Consider the following 26,301-nt stretch of genomic DNA (forward strand, 5'->3'; position numbering starts at 1 on the left):
CTATCATCCCTCACAAACTGAAAGAAAAATGAGATCATTTCCTCCTCTGTTTTATGAGGACAAGAAGTAGTGCTTCAACTGTCTGCTTCCTCTAAACTGATAGTTATGGCCCACAGAACAAATTCTCTTGAGTGTTCTCAGCCAGCAACTGGAACAAAAGCCAGAATCCTGTGGCTTTTACAAAGAGTGGAAGTGACGTTCTCTAACAAGTACAATAGAGCTATAAACTCTATTCTGTGATGTGCAGAGCATTGAAATAATCCTACCCAAAAGTCTCAATGCCCTGTTTCAGCTTACATGTGAGCCCATGTCCGCAATAGTGAGTAACATACAACTGAGATAAAAACTGAATTCAAATATAGATGTATGTATTACAGCTTTCTGTCACAATGACTAAATGTTCATGCACAGAACTGAGTCATCTTTTCTCTGACTTATATTTAGCCTTAAGATGCATTTTCTTATAGGGCTGCTGTTTGAAAGGCAAAGTAGACACGAGGCTGGATTCTGGCTGGATTCTGGCCTCCACGAACCAGAGTGGAATCCTTGCTACAGCCTATGCTCCAGAATGACACAGTTTCTCTGAACTTTAGGAAATTGATGATGCAATTTGCCTGAAATTGTCTTTTTTGACAGACCATTTGATTACATTCAGCATGCAGAAAAACAAAGAAAAAGAAACTAAAAACTGAATTCACTTTTCGTCTGGGTCAAAAATTAACCTGGAAGGTGAATATATTAGGAAGGAAAAGAAAAACATTCACAATTAAAAAAATTGCAAAAAAATATAAGGCAAATGAATGCATGGCTATGCCCGGCTCCTTGCTGCAGCAGTGTGAGTAGGAGTAGCAGTGTTTTGGGGAGGAAACATGCTTTGGGTTAGGTCAGTACTACACTGTGTAGGAAGACCTCTAATAATGCCTAAAATCTGGAATCAGAATGCCAGGCAGCTCAGATTAGATGAATGGGGGCGGGGTGGGGGGGGGTAACGACACACAAAGAAGGAGTGTTAGAGGACTAAAGGCTTTTAGAAGCAGATGAGAGAGAAATCTCATGTAGCATTACTTAACTGAGTAGTGGACACAGTGGTATTAGGATTGCCATCACTGTGGGATGATCTAAGGGAACTGCATTAATAAAGTCTTTTTGAGGAGATAGATATAGCTGGACATATGTGCATGTGTTTTGCAGATTCCATACAGTATGTGACTTAATGTGAGCTTTTTCAGACAACCTGGGATGGTCTTATTGTTCTTTTGTCTGTGAAATCCTGGTTACAATAGAATCAAGAATATCAAATCATATCCTAGCTCAGTTGTATAGATAGTGACAATTGATACTCATATTTTTATTTACAGCTGGCATACATAGGCTACTTGATGCTGTTCAACTACATAGTGCTGGTGAAGATGGATCGCTGGCCATCTATTCAGGAGTGGATTGTCATTTCATACATTTTCACTCTGGGAATAGAGAAGATGAGAGAGGTAAAGTCTTCCCAGCCAAGAAATAGTAAAAAAGGAATAAGCATGGGATTTGAGGGATTTTTTTCATTTTAATATCTTTTTTTATTATTTCTCTCAGGGTTCGTTTTTATGAATGAGCATATCATAAAATTGCCCTTTTTTTTCAGAAAGGCAAATGGATTGTTAAAAAAAAGCAGGAAAAATATCTCTCTTCTTTAAAATTAGTGGTTTCTTTTTCTTTCTTTCTTTCTTTCTTTCTTTCTTTCTTTCTTTCTTTCTTTCTTTCTTTCTTTCTTTCTTTCTTTCTTTCTTTCTTTCTCTCTTTCTCTCTTTCTCTCTTTCTCTCTTTCTCCCTTTCTCCCTTTCTCCCTTTCTCCCTTTCTTTCTCCCTTTCCTTCTTCTACTCCCACAAAATTTCTCTGTTCAAATTTCAGTGTGATGCTCCTTTAATAGCATTCACAAGTACAAGGGGATCTTCTGACAAGCCTTAAAGGTCAGCAAAATTCCTTAAAATGTGACTCTAAAATTTTTTTGATGTGTCAAGCAATAGTGTGCAATTGCCTAAGGATGCAGAAGCAGACACATAGAGCAGAGAGAGAGCATTTAAAATAGCACTCGGTCTATAAAGTGAGTGAAGTGGCTCTGTTAACCCTGCCCTCATGGTCTCTCCCACCTAATGCTGTCCTCTTTCAATTAGCCAAAGGTCCATTTATTCCACAGTGACACCAGAGGCCCAATTCAGCCCTAATGTGAGTGAATGCAAGTCCCATTGACCTCAGCTGAAAGAGCACATTTATACCCCTGGGCTGAATCTGTTACCAGTTATGTTTGTACATTCTGAAGCCAGTGCTCTGGAGGACTAGACTAAAAATGGGCTTGCCACACTTGGGCTTCAAAGATGGGTTTCTGACACTGTATGGTAAATGCTACATAATAAATAAAAAGAACAGAGGAAAAGACCCTACTTGAGTGGCCCATGAGTACATGTCATTAAGCAGAAGAGAAAGGAAAGCAGTGGCAGTAGCCACACGAGGCCTCTGCAATTCTAATGGAGCCAAGGCACTGCTGGCTCAGCAGGTAGGAGGCTGCACTCAGGAGTTGTGTGACCTGATTTTTGCCTAATCGTTCAGCCCAAACTGGCACTTCCACAAAAGTTTACCAAGAACATTTGTCACAATTGATTTCTAAGCAGATGTTGGAATTTTTCACGGATGAGCCCAAAATTCATTCCAAAAACAAATTCATCTTTTTTGAGGAACTGTGTGAGTATGTTCAAATGTTCTTGGGCTAAATATAGAAAATGAAAACCAACAGCTTGGTAACTCTCTAAATGGTGGGATTTATTCATGGAGATCACTTGAATAATAATTTTAAGAGTAGTTTGGAAACACAATCAAGTTACACAAATGATCTTGCAAGGAGAATGACAATAAATTCATAAGGTAAGATTATTTAGTTTTGTGACCTTCACTCTTGGCTGTGTAACCTAATTTCCAAAAACAGGCCCAAGTAGTATCTAGTATCTCTCTGAATTAAATTTCTGATGCATAGCTTTATGGTTATTAATTATTTCTTGGTCATTTGATACATATTTTAATGTAACTTTCTGTAAATCTATAGCTTCTTTAAATGTGAATTTTCTGATTGAAAAAATCTTTCTGTATTTTACCCTCCATTCCAAGACCCTAGATAGGGTTAATACATTTGAAAAATGGAAATACATACAGACATTTCTACTGATTTGGTGAGGATTTTAGACTGAGTCCTTTGTCTGCCTTGTCCTTAAAAATCTCTTGCACATAGATACATGTTAATGATTGAATGGTTGAATGTTTCAGGAGAAAAATAACAGAGAGTACCTGAGATATTTGGATGTTAAGGATGATAAGGGTCTATCAGCTTTTCTTTTGGCCTTTGTGGCATATATCTATCTGCTTACTACAGATTTCTTCACTTTTATATGAAAACAGCTCAGCTCCTCTCCTCTGCATTTCCTCTGTCCTTCAGATCCTCATGTCAGAGCCTGGGAAGCTGCTGCAAAAAGTCAAAGTTTGGCTCCAGGAGTACTGGAATGTTACTGACCTCATAGCTATCCTCCTGTTCTCTGTTGGGATGGTTCTCCGTCTTCAAGACCTGCCTCTCCGGAGTGACGGCCGCGTCATCTACTGTGTCAACATCATCTACTGGTACATCCGGCTGCTGGACATCTTCGGCGTCAACAAGTACCTGGGGCCCTACGTCATGATGATTGGGAAAATGGTAACAGCACTGGGTGAACCTCTTCTCTTTGGCAGCGTGTTTTTGGCTCAGCGTCCTTAGCCAGTGGCATTGCTGCAAATCCACCCATATGATTTTTACATTAGTGTTTCCATGTAGGCTAGAAATCAGTGCTTTACTGAATCAAAACCTCCAGAATCAAGGATTGGTATTTTCCTCTTCTGTTAGATGATGTATCATTTTTCTCTCTCTGACATCACTCTTCAACAGCAGAGCCACCCTACACCCCTGTGTGCCTCACTTGCAGAAAGTGCAAAGGAAATTTGGTGATTATAAAGGAAGGTGGTTTGTTAAGGTAAAGAAAAAATTGTTCAGGTGTGTAGTACCTTGAGACTCTCAAATGTGTTGTGATAGTCATGATGTGTTCAAAACTATAATGGTTATGGTTAAGACTGACGCTTCTACAGTTTGATCCACATTCACATGGTCTTCCATCATTGAAGTTCAGGTGTGTCCTGGTGACATGAGAAATCCATTGGCATAAGTGCAACCTCTGTGCCCTGGCCACATCAATCATACACACCATAGCAGGAATATTAACAGCTTTTGTAATAGTAAATGCATGCACAAGTAATCAAAAGACATTTGCTTCCACATGCTTGACTTTTGACTTTTCAATTTTCATGTTTCCATTGAAGTGTTGCAATTAAGCAGCATTTTGCTTGTTTCAGTTAAAGAAAATGTCTGGATTTACAGATGCACATGCACACATCCCTGATATTTGGATACCTGTGTATGTAGCTGATATATGTGTACACATTTCACATACAGTATCCAGCTTTTCTTGTGTAAATCATGTCTGTTTCATGCATTTTGAGGTTTAAGATTTGGGATTTTCTAAATAGATTAAAGCCGCTTGAAGCTCACTTTAAGTAAAAAAAGTAAAATTAATATTAACTCATTTAGATGAAATACTGCTATCTGTTTGGTATGGGACAATAATCAGCAAGTCCAAACAGGCTGTCTGTTGTATTTATCTCACAATGGTCCTTAAAGAAAAGCTTCATCCATCCTCACCATCATAAGAAAAGGGGACATGTATGAGTACATGGACTACAGTATCTCCTTGGTATTACATTAGTCACAGCAGGCTCAGTGAGCAGGTATAAAATTGAAGTGCAAAATATACTTCCACTTACACACCTTATCCAACAGGGAACAATTGTCTTATCCCCTCAATTTACCAGCTTTCTACTGCAAGCCCACAGTGCTGGGTTTGACAAAGAAAAAAGAGCTTAGTGGAAAAAAAGCCGGAGAGAGAGATTGAGGGAAAACATGAAAGTGATAGTTGAGTTGTTATGTCCTGGAAACGGGATTTTGAAGTACCCTTCCTCCAAGAAAGCATAAGGGAGGTTGACATGAAGTTTTGCAGAGCTCCAGAGTGAAAATACTCAGGAGGAATACAGATCAAAGAGAAAACTCTTCTTTAGAAGGTTTCTTTCCTGCCACATTTGGACTCTCTGCCAGTGGATCTGGTGGTCACTGGGGCTTACACAATACAAAGTGTATAAAACTTCTGAAAAAACAGCTACCCCTCTACTCGGCTTTATTTTTCAAAGATACATGCACTTAAAGTTTCAGAACTGTGGTGCTAACACAGGCAGAGTGAACGAAAGTTCAATAATAGAGGGCCCATGTGCAACAAACTTCTAGTAGTCAGTGTTACAGGTGGCTGATAGGAACCCAACTCCCCCAGCAGTACAAAGAGTGGTTCATTTTTTTGTTATGTCAGGCAGAAAGGAAATGATTGAAATTAATAGCATTTTCATTCCTTTGTCACTCACATGTGTACAACAAATCAAACCTCACTCTACTTTCTGTGGAAAACAAATGCAGGAAAATCTCTAACTTCTGTGTGCTCAGTATCTACATTAGAGGGTGTTGAATTTAGCAGCCAAATTGTTCTGAAGCTCTGGGCAGCTGTTAAAGGAGGCAAATTCTTCTATTTTGTGCCTTCCAGTTGCTTGGTTTTCATCATTTGTCCAACTTTCCTTGCACTTTCAGCCACTCTGGCACATCCCCTTTGCCTACACATGCAATACACAACCAGTTTGAGTTACTCAGATCAGCCTCTCACATCTATTTTCTCACCAGCTTACTCTCTTGTGCAACACACGCACTCCCTGGGAGCTGCACCTGCTGACTCTAGGCTGCTCCATGGGCTCTCTTGTGTATTTTTGTTTAAATCATGTGTCTCTCTACCTCCTTGCATTCTTCCAAATGGTGTTAAGTTCAGCTCAGCTCTGTGAAGGACATAAAGTTGGTTATACATATTTCTACAAAGTAAGTACATCACAACTACTGAGGTCCTCAATAGACCATATTTAATGCCTGAGACCTTTTCTTGAGCTTCTATTGTAAGTTTTAGACACAGGAGGAAAATGATGGCTTTTCTATCTTTCCAGTGTTGAGTAGCTTTCTCTTCACCTTCCTCTACACTGCAGTCAACGAAATACCCATAATAAGTTTTACTTCTGGCCACTCTGAACAAACATGCAAGGGAAATTAAGCAAGAAGCAGGAATGGGCTTGAGTTTTTTAAAAGCAATAGGTTAAAGCAAAAATGAAGATACAAGGAGGAAAGTGAATGCCCGAGCTTAGTATTATCTACTGATTTCAGTAACAGAATATGCTTCTGTTTTTCTGATTTCTGCACAGTGATAGATCTAATTTCCTTTAGGAAATTTCTGGAATTAAATTGATTTACATGACTGTGGAATGTCAAGAGAGTCAGAGGTATATCAGTTCCTTTAATGTCTGGAAATATCTGCATTTTTTAGCATTTCTGCAAATACAAAGTTGAAATACAGTCAATTCTTTATGAAATTATGCCCCAAAATATTGTGGTTTAACATTTTTTAAACAGATAACTGATGAGTTCTTTAGATTGCCTTGCTAAAACACCAATTGTAATTTGACATCACAGGCCAAAGGACCTGATACAATGCTCATTAAAGTCAGTGGAAATCTGTCCATATATTTTATTTTATTACAGACAAGTTACTGAGAGTTTAGAAGATACCCAGCTGAAGAAGGAGAAAAGTAATGTGGATCTTGAATGGGGAACAGCACAAAAAATTTTATTTCTTGCAACAGAAGGTCACACCCGTGTGACTCCTGATCAAAAATATTTGGAGCATTTCATACATTGTCTTAAAATGCCTCAAAATACTGATTTTGTTTATTTGTTTGCATGACATTTTTAAATAGTTATTACATTACATCATATCAAGTTATATATTGCCATCTGAAACAAAGTTTGATCAGACCAGAAAGGAGGAATCAGGTTTCACCTCTAGGTTTGTTCCCTGAAAGCAGTGAGAACTAAATGTCATTATTAAGCTTTCCCATTTCAGGATGCTTTCTGAAGTACAATGATCTGGAATTTCTCTTCTTAAAGGAATTTTTTTTTAGAGATTAATGCCCTGAGTTAAAGAGGAATGTTGATGGTTGACTTCACTGGTTTTTAACTATTTAAAGCATTTCTTTTCCTCTCTCATGTCCCCAAGGTTATTTTCTTTCTTTCCTGCTATTTTATGAACCTCAAGACTTTTGCTTTCCCCTGCTTTTTTTTCACTTGTCCTTGTTTCCTTCTTTCCATCTTGCTGATTCTCTCTCATCTGACCCCTGCTCCACTGGTGCCTTTCTCCTAGATCCTCCCTCTCAACACACAAGCATACCTTTTTCTCTTTGCTCCCCTGTAAACCTCTTTTCTCTGGTACATACTTCCCCAGTGTTGCTTTTACCTCAGGTTGCTTTAAAATTGAAGAACCCTTGCAGCAGTACCAGCTCCCTCTGCTGCAAGCAGGTCCCTCTTCCAGCAGCCCCTGCCATGAGCAGCCCTGCCCTCAGGCTGCAGCCAGTACCCCATGGAGCCACAAGGCACCAGCTGAGGCGCAGGTTGGGTTCACGCCTCTCTTGAAGGGAGGGCTGAATTCAGCTGAGCCAGAAAATGCAGAGACTGAAGGGAATAAAACTCATAAGGTTTAGAGGATTCTCTACTTGAGTTTTGCCTAGAGACAAAAGTTATGTCCAGAACTGTGAAAAACAGCTCAGTTGTAACAATTACGAAGACCTGGCAAGTCTGTAAGTTTTAAAGGGATCTTACCAAGGACTTTACACAACTCTCATTTTTTTCACATTCACTTTGGGTAATCTCTGTTGTACCTGCCTGATGCCCATTGTTCTGCTCCCTTGAGGGCCTTTACTAGAATAGTGCTTCTTCTAATCTTCAGATCTATTCAGCATCTTGTAGGATTGCTGTCCAACATACTTCAGGAGCATTTTGAATGGGTGGGCACTGTTTGCAAACATTAGTTAATCTTGGGCATATGCGAATGAGGCCCTCAACAGTGGAGAAGAGCAGAGTTCACTGTCTGTTATCTGATTTTTTTTTTAATGTGGCATTTGTCAGACTCCCCCACCAAGCGGATTTTTATCCCAGCCAGTATCACAGCTTTCCTTTCTCACTGGTTACCACCATGGTGTCCCTTATGTTGCAGAAACAGGCTGTTCTGCCACCCGTTCCTCCGTATGTTAGCTGCAGCTCCCTTTGCTCTGAGATAATGACTACCAGTGAATAAAATTATCCATGTCAGTCCTTTTGCTTAGGTACAGTTGCCACGTGGTGCCTATAAACATCATCTCATGACCCTTGCCCAGACCCGGCTGCTGATTCCACTGAACCCATATATTCTTGTTGAGGCAACTGGTGTGACCAGATGGTACTCTGTATTTTCAAGCCTATTCATAACATTTGAATTGTTCTTGGAAGTCACACTGGGTAAAACCAAGGACACAATAATACCACTTCACTTCTTTGAAAAATAATATTTTTTTTATGTGTAAATGAGAACGGCTTTTCAAAATTTGTTTCTGGAAATTCTGTTTCTAAGATTCACAGACTTTTTATTTTTTTGCAGTTCATGATAATAGGAATATGGACAAAAAGTTCCTCTAATTGTTGTCCTTTCTCTCTCTTTTTCTCTCGTTTTTCCTGTCATTACATTCAGATGATAGACATGATGTACTTTGTCATCATCATGTTGGTGGTTCTGATGAGCTTTGGTGTGGCAAGACAGGCAATTCTCTTCCCCAATGAGGAGCCTTCGTGGAAGCTGGCGAAAAACATTTTTTACATGCCTTACTGGATGATCTATGGGGAAGTGTTTGCAGACCAGATAGACCGTAAGCAAGTTTATGATTCTCATACTCCAAAGTCAGGTATCCAACTTTGATCAGATGATGTCCTATTAGATCATGTGTGTTTGCTCAATAAATGGCTCTGGATAGAGGAACTTCTCCAACACAGAGAATGGTCGCAAAAGTATTTTTTCAGCTAGTATTGGGGTGTCAGTTTCTGAACATGCTTCTGTCATCACTTTGCAATCATTTAACTGGAAATCTGTAATGCTAAATTATCGTGCATGTAGAGAAGGTTATAAATGTGTCCTTTTTACCAGCTTGGTGGCAAGAATCCCCTCCCAGGTATCCAACATGAATTTGGTGGTGTACCTGGGACACAAAAGGTCACTTATTTTTTCTCATCCCTTGGTTTATTTTTAGACCTAAATACTTTTTGTCTAACTTCATATTGATGATTATGTCTAACAATTAGGGGTTAGACCTTTCAGCTCCTGTATTTGATAGGGATGAGTTTTCTTTTCCTGTTACCTTTTCAGTACCACATTTAAGCTAAACCCTGTGATGCAATTCTTTGGGTCTAATAACTAGATCCATTTTTAGAATATTGCTGCATTTTTTTTAGAAAGCAAGACTGTACTCACACCAAGGCAAACAGGAAGAGAGACAGTATTAAATATATTATCTCCTCAGGATTCATGAGATAGGTGATCAGGAAAATGCTGGTTTTCTGTTTAGATTAAATCTTGGGGTCCCACTCATTGCATTACCACCAAATGAGAGATCTGGTCATGAGAAATGATGCAGTAGATGACCAAACTAAGAATCACAAACAATGTCATCTTTTGCAACTACTGTCATGTAACTGATGTTCATCATTCCTACTTACCTACATTTAAGTCTTGGAAGGATTTGGAAGTCAGTACCCTTTTCAGTGGTAGATGGCTTCCATTAAAGCTCTGCTTAGGATATTTCATTTTATTCTACGTTACCATCTTAGGAAAGGACATTATTTTCAAAATTTATTTGCTGTTTGTTCAGTAGTGAGAAAATTTGAATGAAAAAAAAAAATTCCTGATCTGATTAAAAGTAGTAAATGTATCTATATCACAAATAATGCCCCCAGTTGAATGTAGTTTCAGTATCCCATGGCAGATGTTGCAGCAGTTTCATGTTGACTTCTTCTTCCTGGCTAGCACAGTATCATTATTCTGGATACAGATGAAACCTCCTTTTTATCTTTGCTTCCCTACTTGGTTTTCAGAGGCAGCATGGCATGCAAGGAAGTAAGCAAATACCTATAATCACAAAATTTCTCGCTATGTTTTCACTTTTTACCCAATTCCCTCATTTTTATCCTTTACCCTATACTTTTATTTTTAAAAATTCATTAATTCCAAAGGCATAATAGTTGGGGATATAAAACTTTGTCTTGCTCTGAAGGCATATTTTAGAGCACTAAAGATTTGTACCATTAAAACAATACTTCCCTCTACAAGCAGAATAATGTCTGTCCCTCTATAAGTGGCCATTTATTGATATTGTACTGAGTAACTACCATAGTGCAACAAACATGGCAATTGGCTGAATAAAGTGTTCTTGTTGGTTTTTTTAAATAAGGGCTGATTACAGTTTAGAACCCATAAATTTTAGAATCTGAAGGATGTTTAAGTATGAAAACAGGGTGGCAGACTGCACACCCTTGCACGAGGATTTGTGTTATTTAGATGCACAACATTTAAATAATGCAAAAAGATGCAGAGTAATTATTTCTGAAGCTTAGGGAAAGCAAAATTCCTGGTGGCCTAAACTCCAGCTTTACATATAGACATATTGTTTTTCTACCTGTGTCATGGAAATTTGGAGTTACAGTAAAAGTGATGATGTCAAAATGAAAAGCAAAACCTACTTCCTCCTTCCTGAGAGGCAGATGCCACTCTTCCAGCACAAATTATGTACAGTATGTCATGTCTGTCTGATGCTCAATTGTCTCAAAAATGTTATCTGTGGAATAGACTGGCAGCACAAGCAATAGCTGGTGATGTGGTTACACAATCAAAATCACCCAATGGACACCCAGAAGGTTTTACTAGTATACTCACATTTTTTCACTATTTAAACATTTGCTGTTATTTATATTTTCCATGTTGTTCTAAGCTAAATCAGCCACTGTGCTCATGTTAAAGTGCTACAGTGTTTGTACTTTCTCAAATAAGATAAGCATGTTCGAAAATTGTTATGCTAGATCTAAATTCCAATTTATATTCATGATTTAGGGCACATTCTTTTTTTAATCAGTATTATTTTAACAAAAAAAAAGGGTTGCTTTGTGATTTTGTTTATATTTTGGTGTTTAATATTGCTACATTATTAGCAAGTTTGGGTTTCAGTAAAAGTGCTGATCATGGAAAAGCATGTTTAATTGAACCACTCTCCTGGAAATCAATCCTGGTATCTGAGAAATGTACAAAAAAGTAGGCTACTCTAACATCTCTTATGTACTTTTTTAAAGAAAAATCAGTTTTATCTATTTAATTAGTTATTTTTATTTTATTTGTGAAGCATACCATTAAGGCTGACCAGATACAATGTCTGAGTCCATCTCATCAGCTGGCAGCCTTTTCATCCAGTGGGTCTACTGTGATTTTTATTTCAACACACTGCTAAATGTCTTGCTCTAAAACAGTGTATATTTACATTTTTTACCCATTGTTTCTGTATTCATATCATTTTTTAAGGAAAAACATGTAAGCTGGAGTATGTGTTAATGTCCTGTTGGTATGTGATCTCATCTTCAACTCAAAAGTGAGGACAGATTATATCCTCACTTCTGGGATTATGAACACATTATTCAGTGGTGGTCTTTATTATCAGTGATGTCCATAACTGCTACAAACCTACAAATTTCTGACTAAGAATCAGTTGTAAAGTGGGGTGGAAGAGAGTAAATCTTTTAGATCTCTGTTCAAATTTTCAGGTTAAGTCAACAAAACCAGCAAAACCACTCTCTAAGTAGTTCCTCTCAGATAGGCAGTTCATCAGAATATGACCACTAAAAAATCTAAAAGGCTTGTCATAATAAACAGGTGCTCCATATGAAAAGATGTAGAACTGGAATGGTGGGCTTCAGTGATTCTTGCATGAAGAGAGTGTGAGAAGTGAGAACCACTGAATGTGCCGAAAACATGCTGAGGGAGGAGCCACAGACAGTAGCACATGGAAGAGTGACTGCTGCTAGCAATGGGGACATCCTGGGCTCCTGGTGCCCTGTCAGTCCCAGCTACCCATCAAGTCCACAGCCCAGCTCCACATGGCTTGGGGAATGGGGAACTAGAAAAGACAGACTTTACTATCACAGTGCAATCATAACTAGGTGTTTGAGCAGGAAATGAGTAGAATTTGATCTATAAACAAAGGAGGTGCAATTACAATTAATTCGACCATATTTTCCGCACAACTGTATGCAGATGTTCAGGACATTTTATGTAGCTGATCTGGCACAGACAGAAGGTTTCACATACCATGTTTTCTACTCAGGAAGTTTTAGCAATTTCATGAAACAGTCTTTGGAAGTATGTAAAGATCAAGGAATAGTCAAGCTACTATAGTATACTATAATAGTCAAGCTACTTCATGGAAAACTCGAACCAGTCCAAGTGAAACATCAATCATGACTGAAACCAACTTGAGCTATTGAGTTTTGACTCAGGCCTAGAAAACTCCAATTACCAACTATTGGGGTTCAGATAAAGGCTTAGACCTTAGAATTGAAAGCAGGCAGTAAGCTAATCAAATTTATAAATTATTTAAAGGTCGGAAAATTAAAAATTAATATATTTCAGGAAAGGAATAATAATAAGAGCTAGATAAATTGAAAAAAAATAGACTGATATCAATTATGTAGTTGAGTAAAGATATATTATTATCCACTGATAGCTGGGGGAGGAAGGAGAATCTGAATCAGGGAGCTGGTGATGGCATATGCAACTGTCTCACTTGGAGGCTGTCTTTTCTAATCCATCTGTGACATGTGCTGCCCAATGGGATCCATGGGGCAGCAGCCAGCCATGTAACTGCTTCAGTGAATGCCTGTCCAGAAGTGTATTTCCCACAAACACTGTAAAATCTCTCCCTCAGTTCACCACAGGTTGATACTTGTGCTGACAGTTTTAGCTAGGAGCATTCGCGGGACAGTTCTCACCTATGAAGAACTTTTTTTTCACCTGACGAAACTATCTGCCCTTCCAGAATACTATGGATACAAAAGGATATAAGAAATACTGAAGTGGAAATGTGAGTTTGTTGGTAAAAATCATGTAGGTAGAGGACATAAATGCCAGCTTGGGAAATGGCAGTTATCTGTAGAAAATGAACATCAGAGCTCACATTTTCCTGTATTCAGAAGGCCAAGCAACTGAACCTGCTGTTAGTCAACATGGCTTCTGGGAAGGTTTTCAGGTTTTCCTGGTGTCTCACAGGTTGGATTTCCATCTGGATTTTCTTACCAGCTGACAGTACTTCACGTGCCATCTGGAATCTGAAGATCAGTCTGAATTGTGTTTATTTCTTGTTTGTGTCTATTTCTGTTTTGGAAAAACCTACCTAATTTAAGAGGAAAAGATGGGACCTCTTTCTCTTTCAATTGTATTACAGGAATATCAAGTAACCAGAATGCAATAGTTTCAGAAGATGAGAGACTCTCATACACAGGTTTTAACTATTCAATGATCTTCAGAGTAAACTATAATTACTACAAAATCCTTTTAAATTTCTTTAAATTTCCTAATCTTTTAGATCTGTTTGAGTTTTATAATTCTTGAAAATTTCTTAGTGCAAATGAAAATTACATACTAAACTCTTTATGACATTATAGGCTGCATGTTTTTCAATAGGAGCTTCCTACTTGGCCTGTCATTTGCATGGACAATTCTGGAATTAGAACAAACAGAACAGAAAGCTCTGTACAAAACAGAATAAATCATACCTGTGGCAATACTTTTAATGTTGTTAGACAAAGGTAGTGGATAAGATTTTTGCACAGACTACAAACAATTTTGAAAGTCACTCTGGGCTGTATTGCAGCAGTATTCCCATATCTAGCACTCCTGATGTTGTAGTTCAAGTTCTATTTGGTTGGCTATTTTTAATGGGGTGAGGAGTAGAGTAGAGGAGGAAGAAAGCACTAGAGTGAACAAGAAAAATACAGGGATTTACTATAAATTATTATTAAAATACCAGCAGATTGAAGAGACCCTTCAAAGTCATGTTTAATGTGGCCTGGGTCAAGAAACAACATGGTCAGAATGCTGTAGTTAAAGAAACCTCGAAGTAAGGAGGCACTGTTCAACTCCCTGGATATTTCTACTGATGAACAGAGTAATTCTGTGAAATTTGGAGTTTGCAGATTTTAGTATTTTCTCCATCACTGAAGAAGAGAACAACTTCAGGAAGGCCACTTAATATTTTTGGGGGGGGGCAATAGGTTTCAATATTTACCAGCCTGGTAAGCTGGTAAGGCTGCTTAGACATTTTGTTTAGAAATTATAAAATACTTTCACATCTTTTGGGTTCATTGTGGGTCAAAATTGGAAGGTGCCTACATACTCATAAATAGGATGATGAAGGTGCATTAAAAATAACCAGACTTGAATATTTTAAAAAATTTGGTTTTGTTATTTGGTTGCACTTATTTGTTTCCACTTTATTTATAATTGTGAACACAGGAAAGCATCCCTCAGTTTATTGTGATTTCAAACAAATCAGTTTGTATTGTAAAAGTGGTATCCATTTTTATAGGAGAAGTTTTCATCAAAGGCAAAAAGCTATCCAGCGGCAGAGCTGTTCAATTTTGCCATTTGGTCTTTTCATTATTTCCCACACCTGCTCTGGAAGGGTGCAGCTGGGGGAAGAGTCATGATGCAGAAACTCACCAGCGTCCTTTGCCAAGCCCTCCACCCAACACACATTAAATGTGAACAGTGTCCTTGTCATGACAGTAATTACAGCAGGGAAATTCTTCTGAGCTCTGCCTCCACGATGGGCCTGAAACCCACAGAAGCTTGAATTACTTTTGGTTTTTTGCAACTATTCCCTGGACAGGAAAGAGGAAGTGTTAGGTATGCAGCAAGAAAGTCCCAGCAGGAAACTGTAAATGGGAGTCAGGAAGGAAAATAAGCATGGAAAGAGATTGTGAAAAAGGAAGCAAGGGATGCAAAAAGTATGTACATCTACAGGTGTCAAGAGGCAATGTTTGAAAGCTTTGTAAAGTTAATTCATATAATTTAAATTAAAACTCCAACCATTTACTGATTTCTAAAGCCTAAGTTCAGGACATAGTGTCTGAACTTTATTCAGTGGCCTGAGGGTATCAGAGCTGTTGGCTTTTTCAGTTACCTGAGATTTGCATATCATTATGCTACCAGAATTTGCTTCTTCAGTAAAGCATTTTGCTAGAATTAAGTGTTCTGTGGTTTGTGTTAGAGCAAGGCTATAATGTAAAACAGATGAGTCAAGTTTGCATACATGTTAATATTGGGCTTTGAAATATATTACAATCTATTAATGCACATATTACAAAAATTACTTCATTTCTCCAAAAATAATTAATATTTTTGAATGATGTCATACATGAAGGGCGGAACAGATTCCTCAGGGGTGAAGCAGAGTGCACACCTTTAATTAACCATGGAGAAAAAAGTCTTTGAAAATAAATGTCATAGTTTAAATATGAAAGATGTTCAATGACATGCCATGGAACACAGACTTCTGCATTTTTGAGCACACATCATATGTTTTCTCCTGCAGCTGAAGATGTGAACATTAAGTGGTGGCTTAGCTCTCCATTAGTAAGGCAAGAAATGAGTATTCTCATGCACCCACAACAAAATATGCAAAAGAGAAAAACTTCTGCAAAGCTTCAGGACAAGCTGAACCACAATGGGTATATAGAATAGACTGTGGGAACATGTCTGCAAAAGAAATCTAATTTGGCCATCACTGAGTGGCACAAACCAATAGAGATTACCCACTTGTAAGCAAGTAGAGCTGGAGAAATATTTCTTGTCTTCTTAACTGTTTTTTTTTTCTAGATTAAATTCTATGTTTTTTAGGGCAAAAAAAAAAGGATAATAGAATTGGAACCAGAGTTGGAGCTGAGTTTTTGATCTCATTTATCTAAGGTTTGAAAAATGCTTTTCAAATTTTTTCTCATTACTTGGAAAGATATTATTTGTTCTGTTTTCAGCACAAAAAAGGACAACAGGTTTCAGATACTGTGATTGTTCTATCACTGGTGAAATCACAATGGGTTTTGGTACTTTGTTGTATTGGACTTTGTACCTCTGACTCAATATATGAGCAAGTTAATGTTTCCACACAAACAGAGACATAAGTTTCACATTGAGTGCTGATAGCAAGAGGATTTGAATGGTGCAGTTTCTGCTGGGTGAAGGCCAAGAGCAGAGAGCCCCACACTCTCAGCACTTCACTGATGGTATTTTGAATGTCTAAGTGAAACCAGTGCTTGGAGTAGTGTGGAACTAGCCCTGCCTTAAAATGATTTGCAAAGTGATGTTTACTGAGAAATGAAGAATTGCATAGTCTCAGCCTGCTCCAGTAATAAAATGTGGTTTTGCAAACAGGAAGGACTGGTAACACCACGTGCCCAAATATAATGGAGCTGCTGATAAAAAGCAGGGTTACGCGTATTTGACTCTAGGATTTCTTTTTCAGTGACTTGAATATTTTTGGAGAGGTCATGTAGTCTTGTGTCACATATGGCTACAATAGTTCTGAGTGTAATAGGCTACTATCTATGTGTAGTGCCCAAAACAAAGTACCAATATCACACGTAATGTAATATGATGGCCAGTACAGACATCCACAAGTGAATGTCAAGCTCAGTGAACCAAGTTCAGAAGAACATTTTCGAGAAGATGCAATGGTTGGTGCTGGAAATGTGGATTTCTTGCCATACAATGAAATTCTACATATGGCATCATCAAACCTCATTTTCCATGAAGTCGGTACAAAACCCCCAATCAAATCACTAGGAACTGAGCCAGTGCTGAGAACTTTGGAAATTCCTCACTTAAACTTTTTTTTGATGGAGATGAGGGGAAGCTAGCTGTAGTGCTGTGCAAAATTTACTAAGATGGCTTGTATTTGTAAGCTGCTGTTTCCATTATTTTCTTGAACAGCTGATTATGGAGATCTGTAGAACCACCAGGACTGAAGCTGAAGAGACATAAACTGAACTCATGCTTGGAGATGAAGATTATCCTTCACTGCATAACTGCACATGAAGGCATATTAAAACACAAGCAGGGAAAACTATTTCACCATGTTTTCTCTCCCCTTGCTTCAGTTCTACAACATTAATATCAAGAACATTTTGATTCCAATGTATTTGTAGAATAAACAGGTGGCATCTCTGCTGCATACATGTCCCTGTACCTGGTTCAGTAAAGACTTGATAATCTCCCCCACTGTTTCTAGGCATGCAGTCAAGAGTCCTTAATAGCAGAAAGTCATTATGACTATGCCCTAGTGGGGCTTGAGACAGTGCAGTGCATAGCAATAAATGTCTACTCTTTCATTTACTTTCATGGACTTCCTTTTCCTTATTTATCACATCCTTCTCAATCAATAAAAAAGACAAGGTTTTCACTGTTAAATAAATAATATGCAAGCTTTTTTGTAGGATTAAACAATTCAACAATTTCATTTTCACAGCCACTAATTGCCACCAGACTACCATATTTTTTGTATTATGTATGCAAAAAGGCAGCTTACTCGCACCGGGCATGTGTCCTGAGAGAAATATCTTGATACCCATGGCACATAACACACAATAACAAGAACTGCAGCCTGTAAAATCTGTGATACCAAGCATAAACTTCTGAGGGGAGAATGTCAATGCTATTGTTATTTGGATGATATTGCCTTGGCAGGCAGGCCATTATAAATATTTAAATATTTCCGCAAAAACTACTGAAAAGATAAGTTTCATTCCCATTTTGCATTTTTTTGTTTATAAATTTTGTTCCCAGCACCTTGTGGTCAAAATGAAACCAGAGAAGACGGCAAAATTATCCAGCTACCTCCCTGCAAGACAGGAGCATGGATCGTTCCTGCCATCATGGCCTGCTACCTCTTGGTAGCAAACATCCTTTTGGTGAATCTCCTCATTGCAGTTTTCAAGTGAGTGACGCATTTCAAAATATAGACTTGGGGAGGATGCATATTGTTCACAGCCTACGAAGACTGCTGAGCTTTGGCTTTGGCTGAGATACAATTTCCTAGGATGTAAGGGGGAGAGGGAAAGAGGCTTGTCTCCAGGAGACAAGGGAAATGCCAAGTTTTTCACATTGTGGTCATTTCCAAGGACAGACATCTAATGGGAACCAGGGCAAAGAAGCCAAATAAGGCTCAGTTATGGCATCATTCATTCCCAATAGGGAAAACAAGGGTAAAAATACTTCCCCATCTCAATGGGATGTTGTAAGACTCAGGAGTTGTACAGTGTAGACATTTACAATCATAAGGTACTTCAAAAAGGCTGATTATCACCATGCTTTGTCCAGGCAAAAACTTCCTCTTTTGTTCTGCTTCCTGTTCTTGTGACAAGGAAACATTTGCCAGTGTTATTGAAATGTATGTAGTTATGATGCTGTCATACCATCTTTGGCAAAGCACCCAAAACCATTTTCAGTCTGATGTTATTTTCCTCTTCTTGCCTTCTAGCAACACGTTTTTCGAAGTCAAATCTATATCAAACCAAGTTTGGAAGTTTCAAAGGTACCAGCTCATCATGACGTTCCACGAAAGACCTGTTCTCCCACCACCTCTGATCATTTTCAGCCACATGACAATGATATTTCAACACCTCTGCTGCAGATGGAAGAAGCATGAAAGTGACCCAGATGAGAGAGACTATGGATTGAGTAAGACTCAAATAATGCACAAAGGGGACTTTCTAATGCCTTTCATAATGTCTAGTGTTTCACATGCATGAAGTCAAAGACCAGAACCTTGATAACCTTCCCAGCAAAATAACAACTCTCACTTGCAAAAACCTTACCTAAATTAGTTAGTTTTACCTGATTTGCCCAACCCTTCATTCTCTTTGCAATGTTAAGGAGGCTGTGTTTTTCTGGAACTATTTGGGGTTGTTGCCTGTTTGTTCCTTCAAAGCAGAGAGGTTTGTTTTGCTGTTACTAGTGGTCTGTTATTGCTGGAATTCTTCTCACTCCATGACAGTTCCAGCTTTATTTTTGAAAATACAGAGCTAACAGCACATACTTCTCCTGAGCACACTTTTTGCCTAGACAAGCTTAGAGATGGTAAAAGGCAATTTTGTTTACATAATCTCTCCTTGACTCTGACTCAGACTGGAGGAGTAGTTCCTCAACAGGCTTTAAATGAAGTCCCACAACCATGATGAGAAACCTGTCATATTATTTTGATAATGCTTTCCTCTTCTCTATCTAATTCTTTGAGTTAGAATATCTCCACCTTGCCCAATGTGCATGCCAGAGGCAGGGAGCTAAGGGATGTGCATCTCTGCCCAGCATTAGCCCATGCCACAGCCCACTTCTCTGTGAGGAGGGAGCAGGAGTCATTTGTGGCCCTGGAGATGCAACCAGACGGCTCTCCTCCCACTCCCATCACACTGCTGCCTGCAGATGTCACTTCTGGCCACATCAGACAGACCCCTATATGCTCAGACTCCTTCTTAGCAGTCTGCTAATCTCATTATTTGTCTGTTAGGTTACAGGTGGGCTTTGGCTTTCACCATCTGTCCAGTCTTGACCAGCAGCTGTGCTTAGATCTCATGTAATCAGAACATATTCACGTTTGCTCAGCATTTGCCTGCTTAAGTGCTTCTGTCTACAGAATCATATATAACTAAAGCACTAATTCCAATTCCATAATTAACAGCATCTATCTGTTTTCATATCAAAATGCCACATACTTGCTTATGAAATTTAAGTCAATGAGTTTCAAAAATAAGAATGTAGTTAGTTCACCTGTTAATATTTGCCAAATTCTTATTTCTCAATTTTTTTTCCACAGAACTTTTCATAACTGAGGATGAATTGAAAAAGGTCCATGATTTTGAAGAGCAGTGCATAGAAGAGTATTTCAGAGAAAAGGATGACAGATTCAACTCCTCCAATGATGAAAGAATCCGTGTCACTTCAGAAAGGTGCACTTTTTTGTTCTCATAAGTTGATCTGGAAATGTGTTTCTGTCACCACCCTCACTCTTTCTTTTTTTCTTGTAAAAGGAAATGAAGTAATTTTGGTAAGTCTTAATTAAAAAGTAAAGTGATAAAATGTGATGAGTTTATTTTCTTTTTTTCTGGTTTGTGGTTTTGGGTTTTTTTTTTGGGGGGGGGGTGTTGGTTTTTGTTGTTGTTGTTGTTTGGTTTGTTTTTTGGGTGTTTTTTTTTTTTTTTTTTGCTAAAGCATATGTGTTTAAGGCTAGGCTAGGTTTGGCTCTGAGGGGAGCCACACCTACCTGTTCTAGGGGAAGATGTCCCTGCCCATGGCAGGAGGGTTGTAACTGAATGATCTTTAAGGCCCCTTCCAACCCATATCATTGTATGATAAGCTTTGTAAAAGGGATCTTTTATCCAGTTGTATTAAAGTATAACTGATGCAGTGAGAGGCACCAATTATGCTTGCATTTCAGTTCTTGAAACAGGATTTCAGGGCACAAGTAGACACAACAAAATGGGAGTAAATTAGATTCCTCAATGAAAAACCTGACTTTAGAGTTTATCTGTGAGTGCTTCAGATAAGAAGTAAGCCTTGTTTCAGGATAGCCTGGCTAGGTAAGCTAGTTTCATCAGAACCAATAGCAACATGGATTTTAAATGGAACAAGACCTTTCATCTACAGTAATGCACAGAGGGAAAAAGCAATACAGTAATTTAGTGGAAGTTGCCAGTCTCCAAATTCAAAGGATATTAGAGGGGAAGTTGGTAAGGCATGGAATGGCTACCTTGTAAAGGATGGCCAAATAATCCAGCATTCCTGGGTCTGGAAGAGACAAATGAGGGATGAAATTAGAGAGGTCTATGTAAGTGTGAGTGCAAGGAAAGGGTGAACAGAAATCAATTGTTTGCTGCCACACTCAGAACAAGATATAGGGGAGTAAGAGAATAATTTAGCAGGATCCTGTGTTCAAAATAAACAGAAAATAGGTGATTTTTTTTTCATGCTGTAAGTAGTGTAACAGAACAAATTTTTGGAAGATGGTGAGGTCTTAAAGAAGCTGATGATGTCAGCTAAAATGCTACATGCATTCAAACAAGACTAGACAAGCTTATGAAAGAGAAATCCAGTAAGGACTGCTAAATACATAGAGATCATGTTGAGCACATAAAGTTCCTGTGCAAAAAATATGAAAGACTGAAGAATATAGAGGCGAAAGAACTACATATACTTCAAAGTATGATAGTGGATAAACTGGTCTGTGGTCCAACTGAGTACCTTTTTTTTTCTTGTGTTCTGATGGTCTGGTGGCCACAGAACTGAACTGAAAAATCATAGATGCAGGTTCAAATCTCTGAGTATAGCTTTTCATTTGGTGGCCAAGGAAGGAAGAGGTATCTTTGAAGACCTGTAAATAAGAGGTAATGTAGCTAGGTCCTCTCCTACATCATGCAAGTGCTGTAAGTCCTTGAAAATGAAAACATAACAGGCTGCCTTTCCATTCTGTGGTGACCCTATTTTGTAGGAAAAGAGCCCTTATCTCTAATTTAAATGAAAAGCTTAAAGCACCTTGTTCCAGAATCAAGCTCCTGAATATGAATCCTAAGTGAAGGCAAACACCTGAGCCTCACAGAGAAATAGCTCTTTAAAAATCCATTTACCTTAGCCAATAGTTTAATGTGGAGACCAGTGTGCCCCAGCTCTGTAAGAGAGATCCAGGCAGTGACCCTATGGGGTACAGAGGTCACTCCCAGGCCCGATCAGTGACATCCCAGGTGAATGTAGTTCTTATTACACAATAGGTCTGAGGAATATTTTAAAGATGCTTGAGGAATCAGGGCTATCTGAGTATCATACATACAGCATGCCTGGGTTTTTTATTTTGCCTGCAGTCATGACCAAGTCCTCTTAAATCTAAACCACTTGTCTTGTTTCCAGCCAGGGTGGGGTTAACTTCTGCAGTAGCCAGGAGGGGGTGGGAGGACCCTGAAGTTGTTTGATACCATCTTGTGTCATTGCCAGGGGAAAGGGACTCTTGCTTCTTAGGAGGAGGGAGTCCTTCTGGTAGAGAAAACATGATGGATGGAACAGGGCCTTTTCACTGTAAATACTTTGTCCTCCTTCTCCTTCTTCCTCTCCTTCTCCTTCTCTTTCTCTTTCTTCCACCTTTTGTTGTAGTTTTGTTGTTGTTATTGTTTATTCTCTTCTTTATTGCTGTTTCCAGTAAGTTGTTATCTCAAACTTCACCTTGTGTGCCTCCAATTGAAGCAGGGGAGGGGAAGTGGAATCATGGCTTCTAAATTGGAGAATACCATTCCTAAACCATGACATCACTAGAATTGTTTTTGTAACCTGTGGAATATTCAAATATGTAAAATCCAGATTTGCACTTCAGAGTTTCTTTATAGAGTTATCATTGCACAAGTATCAAGATGCAGAGCAAAGAAAGCCAGATGCAGAGAAGATGCAAGACTGTGGTTTCTCTTCCAATGCCCAGTGACTAGCCTGTAGTAGTAGACCAAGTATAAGACCCAGGTTAGAGCCATGAGATACCAGTTTAGTCATCTGTCCAATTAAGTCAGCTTTATGTGGTGTAAAATGGGACCAGAAAACCCTGGAAATGTGAGTGAAGTTCTTCCCAAAGACCTTTCATTTACAAGAAGCTGAGCATGCTGTTAGGCTCAAGAAGGGAAGGGTTGGGACAGGCCCTGTGTGACATAACTGCACCTGGACCTACACCTGCACCTGCACCTGCACCTGCACCTGCACCAGTCACTGCCTTCCCTCACCTCTGTGCCTATGTGATAATGCTCCCCTCTGCTTGAGCAGCTCCAGGTCCTGCTGTGAGGAGGAACAGCTGCACACCCTGCATACAAAGCCCAGCGTACCTGGAAGCAGGAGTAGGGAAGGGAAATGTAAGATGGGAAGGGAAGGGAAGGGAAATGTAAGATGGGAACAGAGTCTTGCTTCGAGCCTCAATGGGTTCGAGAGACAGAGACAGATGAAGGGGCTCAGGAAATCAAAGCAAGAAGAGATCCTGTGCATTGATGCACTGACTTGGGTGGCAATGAATGATTTCAACTGTACAGTCAGGGGCTGTGCTGGGGCAGGACCACAATGTCTTATCTGACTCATCTGCAACAAGCTTTAGTTGAGGCTCTCACCTTGGGATAGTCCACCCTGGCATCTTGTGGGCCTGCCTCAGTTCAGGAATCTCCTTACTTCTCTTGTAACAACAGACACCACCAAAGTCTCCATATTTGATGTCACCAGACAGAATCCCTCCTTTACCTGATCACTTCACATTCAGAAATTAAAAGCATAGAACAGCACTTTGATGTTTGTCTTTCCTTCACGTCAGACTAAGCAACTGAGAGGAGCAGCTGTTGCTGGGAGAGTGGGAACTACAGACAAAATTTATTAAAGAAGCCCTGCTTCTTCTGTCTTCCGACTCTGATGGGAAGAAAGAACTCCACTGTGTATTTAAATTCCTTTTTTTTTGTAAAGTGATTGGCTGTCAGTCAGAAATGCAGTCTGTCTTGCCAGATCTCTAAGATTTTTATTGGCAGTCGGGAGATGCTAGACCAATGACCATGGTGCCAAAATCACTTATTCAAGATTATACCCCCTGAAATACAAGGCAGCTTGTCCTGTTTGAGTTATCTGACTGGCTAGCAAACAACAGATGTGGGGGCTGAGATGCTCTGCTACAGAAGCCCACTATCTGGGATTTCACACAAGCATATGGAAGTAGCATCAAGTTACTGATACATATCAGATGAAGTGATGGGCTAAGTGGAAAAATATAAAGTAGTACAAGGCTGTAAGGTGTTTCCCTTGAATGCATTTATCAAAGCATGCATGGTGAATCTCCTGAAAACCTGTGAGGAAAGCTAAGTTGGACAAATTCACTGCATTGCAGTGGAAGAATCATGACATTGTGTGGAGAATCTTCCTTTCTAATCACTGTATTGCATCTTGACCAGAACAAAAACATGAGGAATATGATCAAAAAAGACTGCACTGTTTTTCTTGATCTGGCATGAAGTCACTGAAACAATCACTTCAGTAACCCAGCACATTTGTTCCATGTGAACAGGTCCCAATTCTTTCATACCTGTGCAAAACATCATGTTGCTTTCAAAAGGAGCAGGGTCACATCATAACAGTATTTGAAAAGCACATAAGCTGGTTAGAGCAGATATAATTATGTCATCTTTGGTACTCTGTGGTATCCATTAGAATAGCACTTTATAATTTGCAGTGCAATTACACATACAGTGTCTGTGTGGATGAGGACATAGCTGTTATCTTGATTTCAGAGCTGGCAGGCTGAAGTGCACAGAAATAGCTTTGTGTTGGTAAAAAGGACTGACCCTACCAGACCCAGACATGAAAAATGACAGCAGGAAAGGTCTGTGACTCTTGTGGCATCTCTCCGTGGTCAAAAAGAGTTAAGTGGTCTTAGGCTCCAGTGGGAATGCAGCCATGACAACCCAACTCCCTTAGCCATTAAAAACCACTGCACCCGGGAAAACTGGCTGGCTGCTTGCATCAGCACAGCTTTACCAAAAGATGTCAGGCAAAGTACCCTGTTACAGGCTTGGGAACTGCTGTCTGTGTTTTATTTAAATACAACCATTCCACAACCGCCTATCACAAGCTCAGTGGTATCTCTGTAAGTGACTTTCATGTCAATGGTCTTTGTGGCTTTTGAAAATGATTTTGAAGTATGAATGATGTCTTAGAAATGGACCTAGGTCAACAAGAGACTTGTGAACCTAATTCTACCATTCAATTAAGAGGTCTACCTCTGAAAAGAGTGCCTTAGTCCCATTAAAGAATTATTTTAAATAAATTATTGATGAACTAATGTGCAAAGGTTAAAAATAAAGAAACCAAAATGAATGCCAGCAAAAGTCATCATCTCCCAAACCATAATTAAAAAGTCTTACTGCAAATAATATAAAATCTTGGTCAGGTTCTGACTTCTCCCCTCGTTATTGCATATTGTCCTGGTAAAGTCCATGTTTGTTTCACTATATGAAATTTTTGAGCAGCAGCACACCTTGGTGCATGTTTTACATGTAGCATCCTCTTTTTTTCTTCTCATTCTCTTAGTATGGCTTGGCACTTTCTAGTACATTGAATAACACATTGAATAATACACTTTCTAATACATTGAAACGTGCTTCAAGGATAAGCACAGGTGTGAAGGAGACATCATAAATGGATACTGTGAGATTTGCTAAAAGGTTCATACTTGCTCCTGAATACCCATGGAGGAAAAAAAAAAAAAAAAACAAAGCAAAACGGGCATTCTCATTTTGAAACTGTGTTTTAATACAAAACTATTCCTAAAGGAAATACAAGTCAGGCTGTTTATTCACTGACTGCAGGAACATTTTCCCAAGAATATGGGAAAATAGAAAAAATCACTTATTTAAGATATTTTAAGGACCAGATTAGAGGTGTATCTCTCCAGACCATATCCTCCTGTGTCCACAGTGTCTGGCTGATGTGATTTTATCATGTTTCAAATAGGCTCACGCCCAGAACATGGTGCTGTTCTGCAGGATGAATGGTTACAGAACTGAACATCAAATTAATTCAAGAGAATATCATTAACAGAATAAATATTTGTTAAATATTCTGGAGTAGCCATATTTTATATATATTTTTATATATATATATATATATGTATGTATAATATTATACATATATATGTATCTGTATTTTATATAATATATATAACTAAGGGTGACTAAGTTAGTATCATTGGGGGTTGGAGACCATCATCTTTCAAACTTTCTTTTTGTGAATAAAATTCTATAGTCAGGGCTCATGAAGTGCAAACACATGTATGCATTTTTCAGTTACCTATGCACATCTCTGGTTACCCATGGTTTCCAAACCCAGACTGCTCTGTGCTTATCTTGTTACCTTTCTCCATAAATTTTCCACACTACCAATGCAATCACATTTGTCATCAGTTCCATAGCAACCAAGAGACCACGTAACTCGAAAGTCTCTCTTCGCCTTGTCTGACGCTCAGTGCCACTGACAGTAGCTGCAAGATCACATTCAGGGAAGGCAGAACAAATACATGAACACCTACTAGCCAGGTATTATTCCAGGTTCTCCTGGTTGTGTTCAGTAGCATTGTGTAGGCCTCATGTGAATGCAAGACACAAA

General features: G+C 38.9%; 1 protein-coding gene across 3 annotated transcripts in view; it reads left to right on the forward strand.

Moving 5' to 3' along the window:
• The window catches only part of TRPM3 (transient receptor potential cation channel subfamily M member 3), a 385,746-nt gene that overhangs the window by 349,854 nt on the left and 9,591 nt on the right, over positions 1-26,301 (forward strand). For all 3 annotated transcript variants that reach the window (XM_036402688.2, XM_036402689.2, XM_036402690.2), the window contains 6 exons: positions 1,359-1,487; positions 3,474-3,725; positions 8,755-8,929; positions 17,935-18,085; positions 18,629-18,828; positions 19,961-20,093. In XM_036402688.2, coding sequence (XP_036258581.1) covers positions 1,359-1,487; positions 3,474-3,725; positions 8,755-8,929; positions 17,935-18,085; positions 18,629-18,828; positions 19,961-20,093 — 1,040 coding nt within the window. The remainder of the gene's footprint in view (positions 1-1,358; positions 1,488-3,473; positions 3,726-8,754; positions 8,930-17,934; positions 18,086-18,628; positions 18,829-19,960; positions 20,094-26,301) is intronic.

This window comes from Molothrus ater, chromosome Z (genome assembly GCF_012460135.2).
Source record: "Molothrus ater isolate BHLD 08-10-18 breed brown headed cowbird chromosome Z, BPBGC_Mater_1.1, whole genome shotgun sequence".
Taxonomy (NCBI): Eukaryota; Metazoa; Chordata; class Aves; order Passeriformes; family Icteridae; genus Molothrus; species Molothrus ater.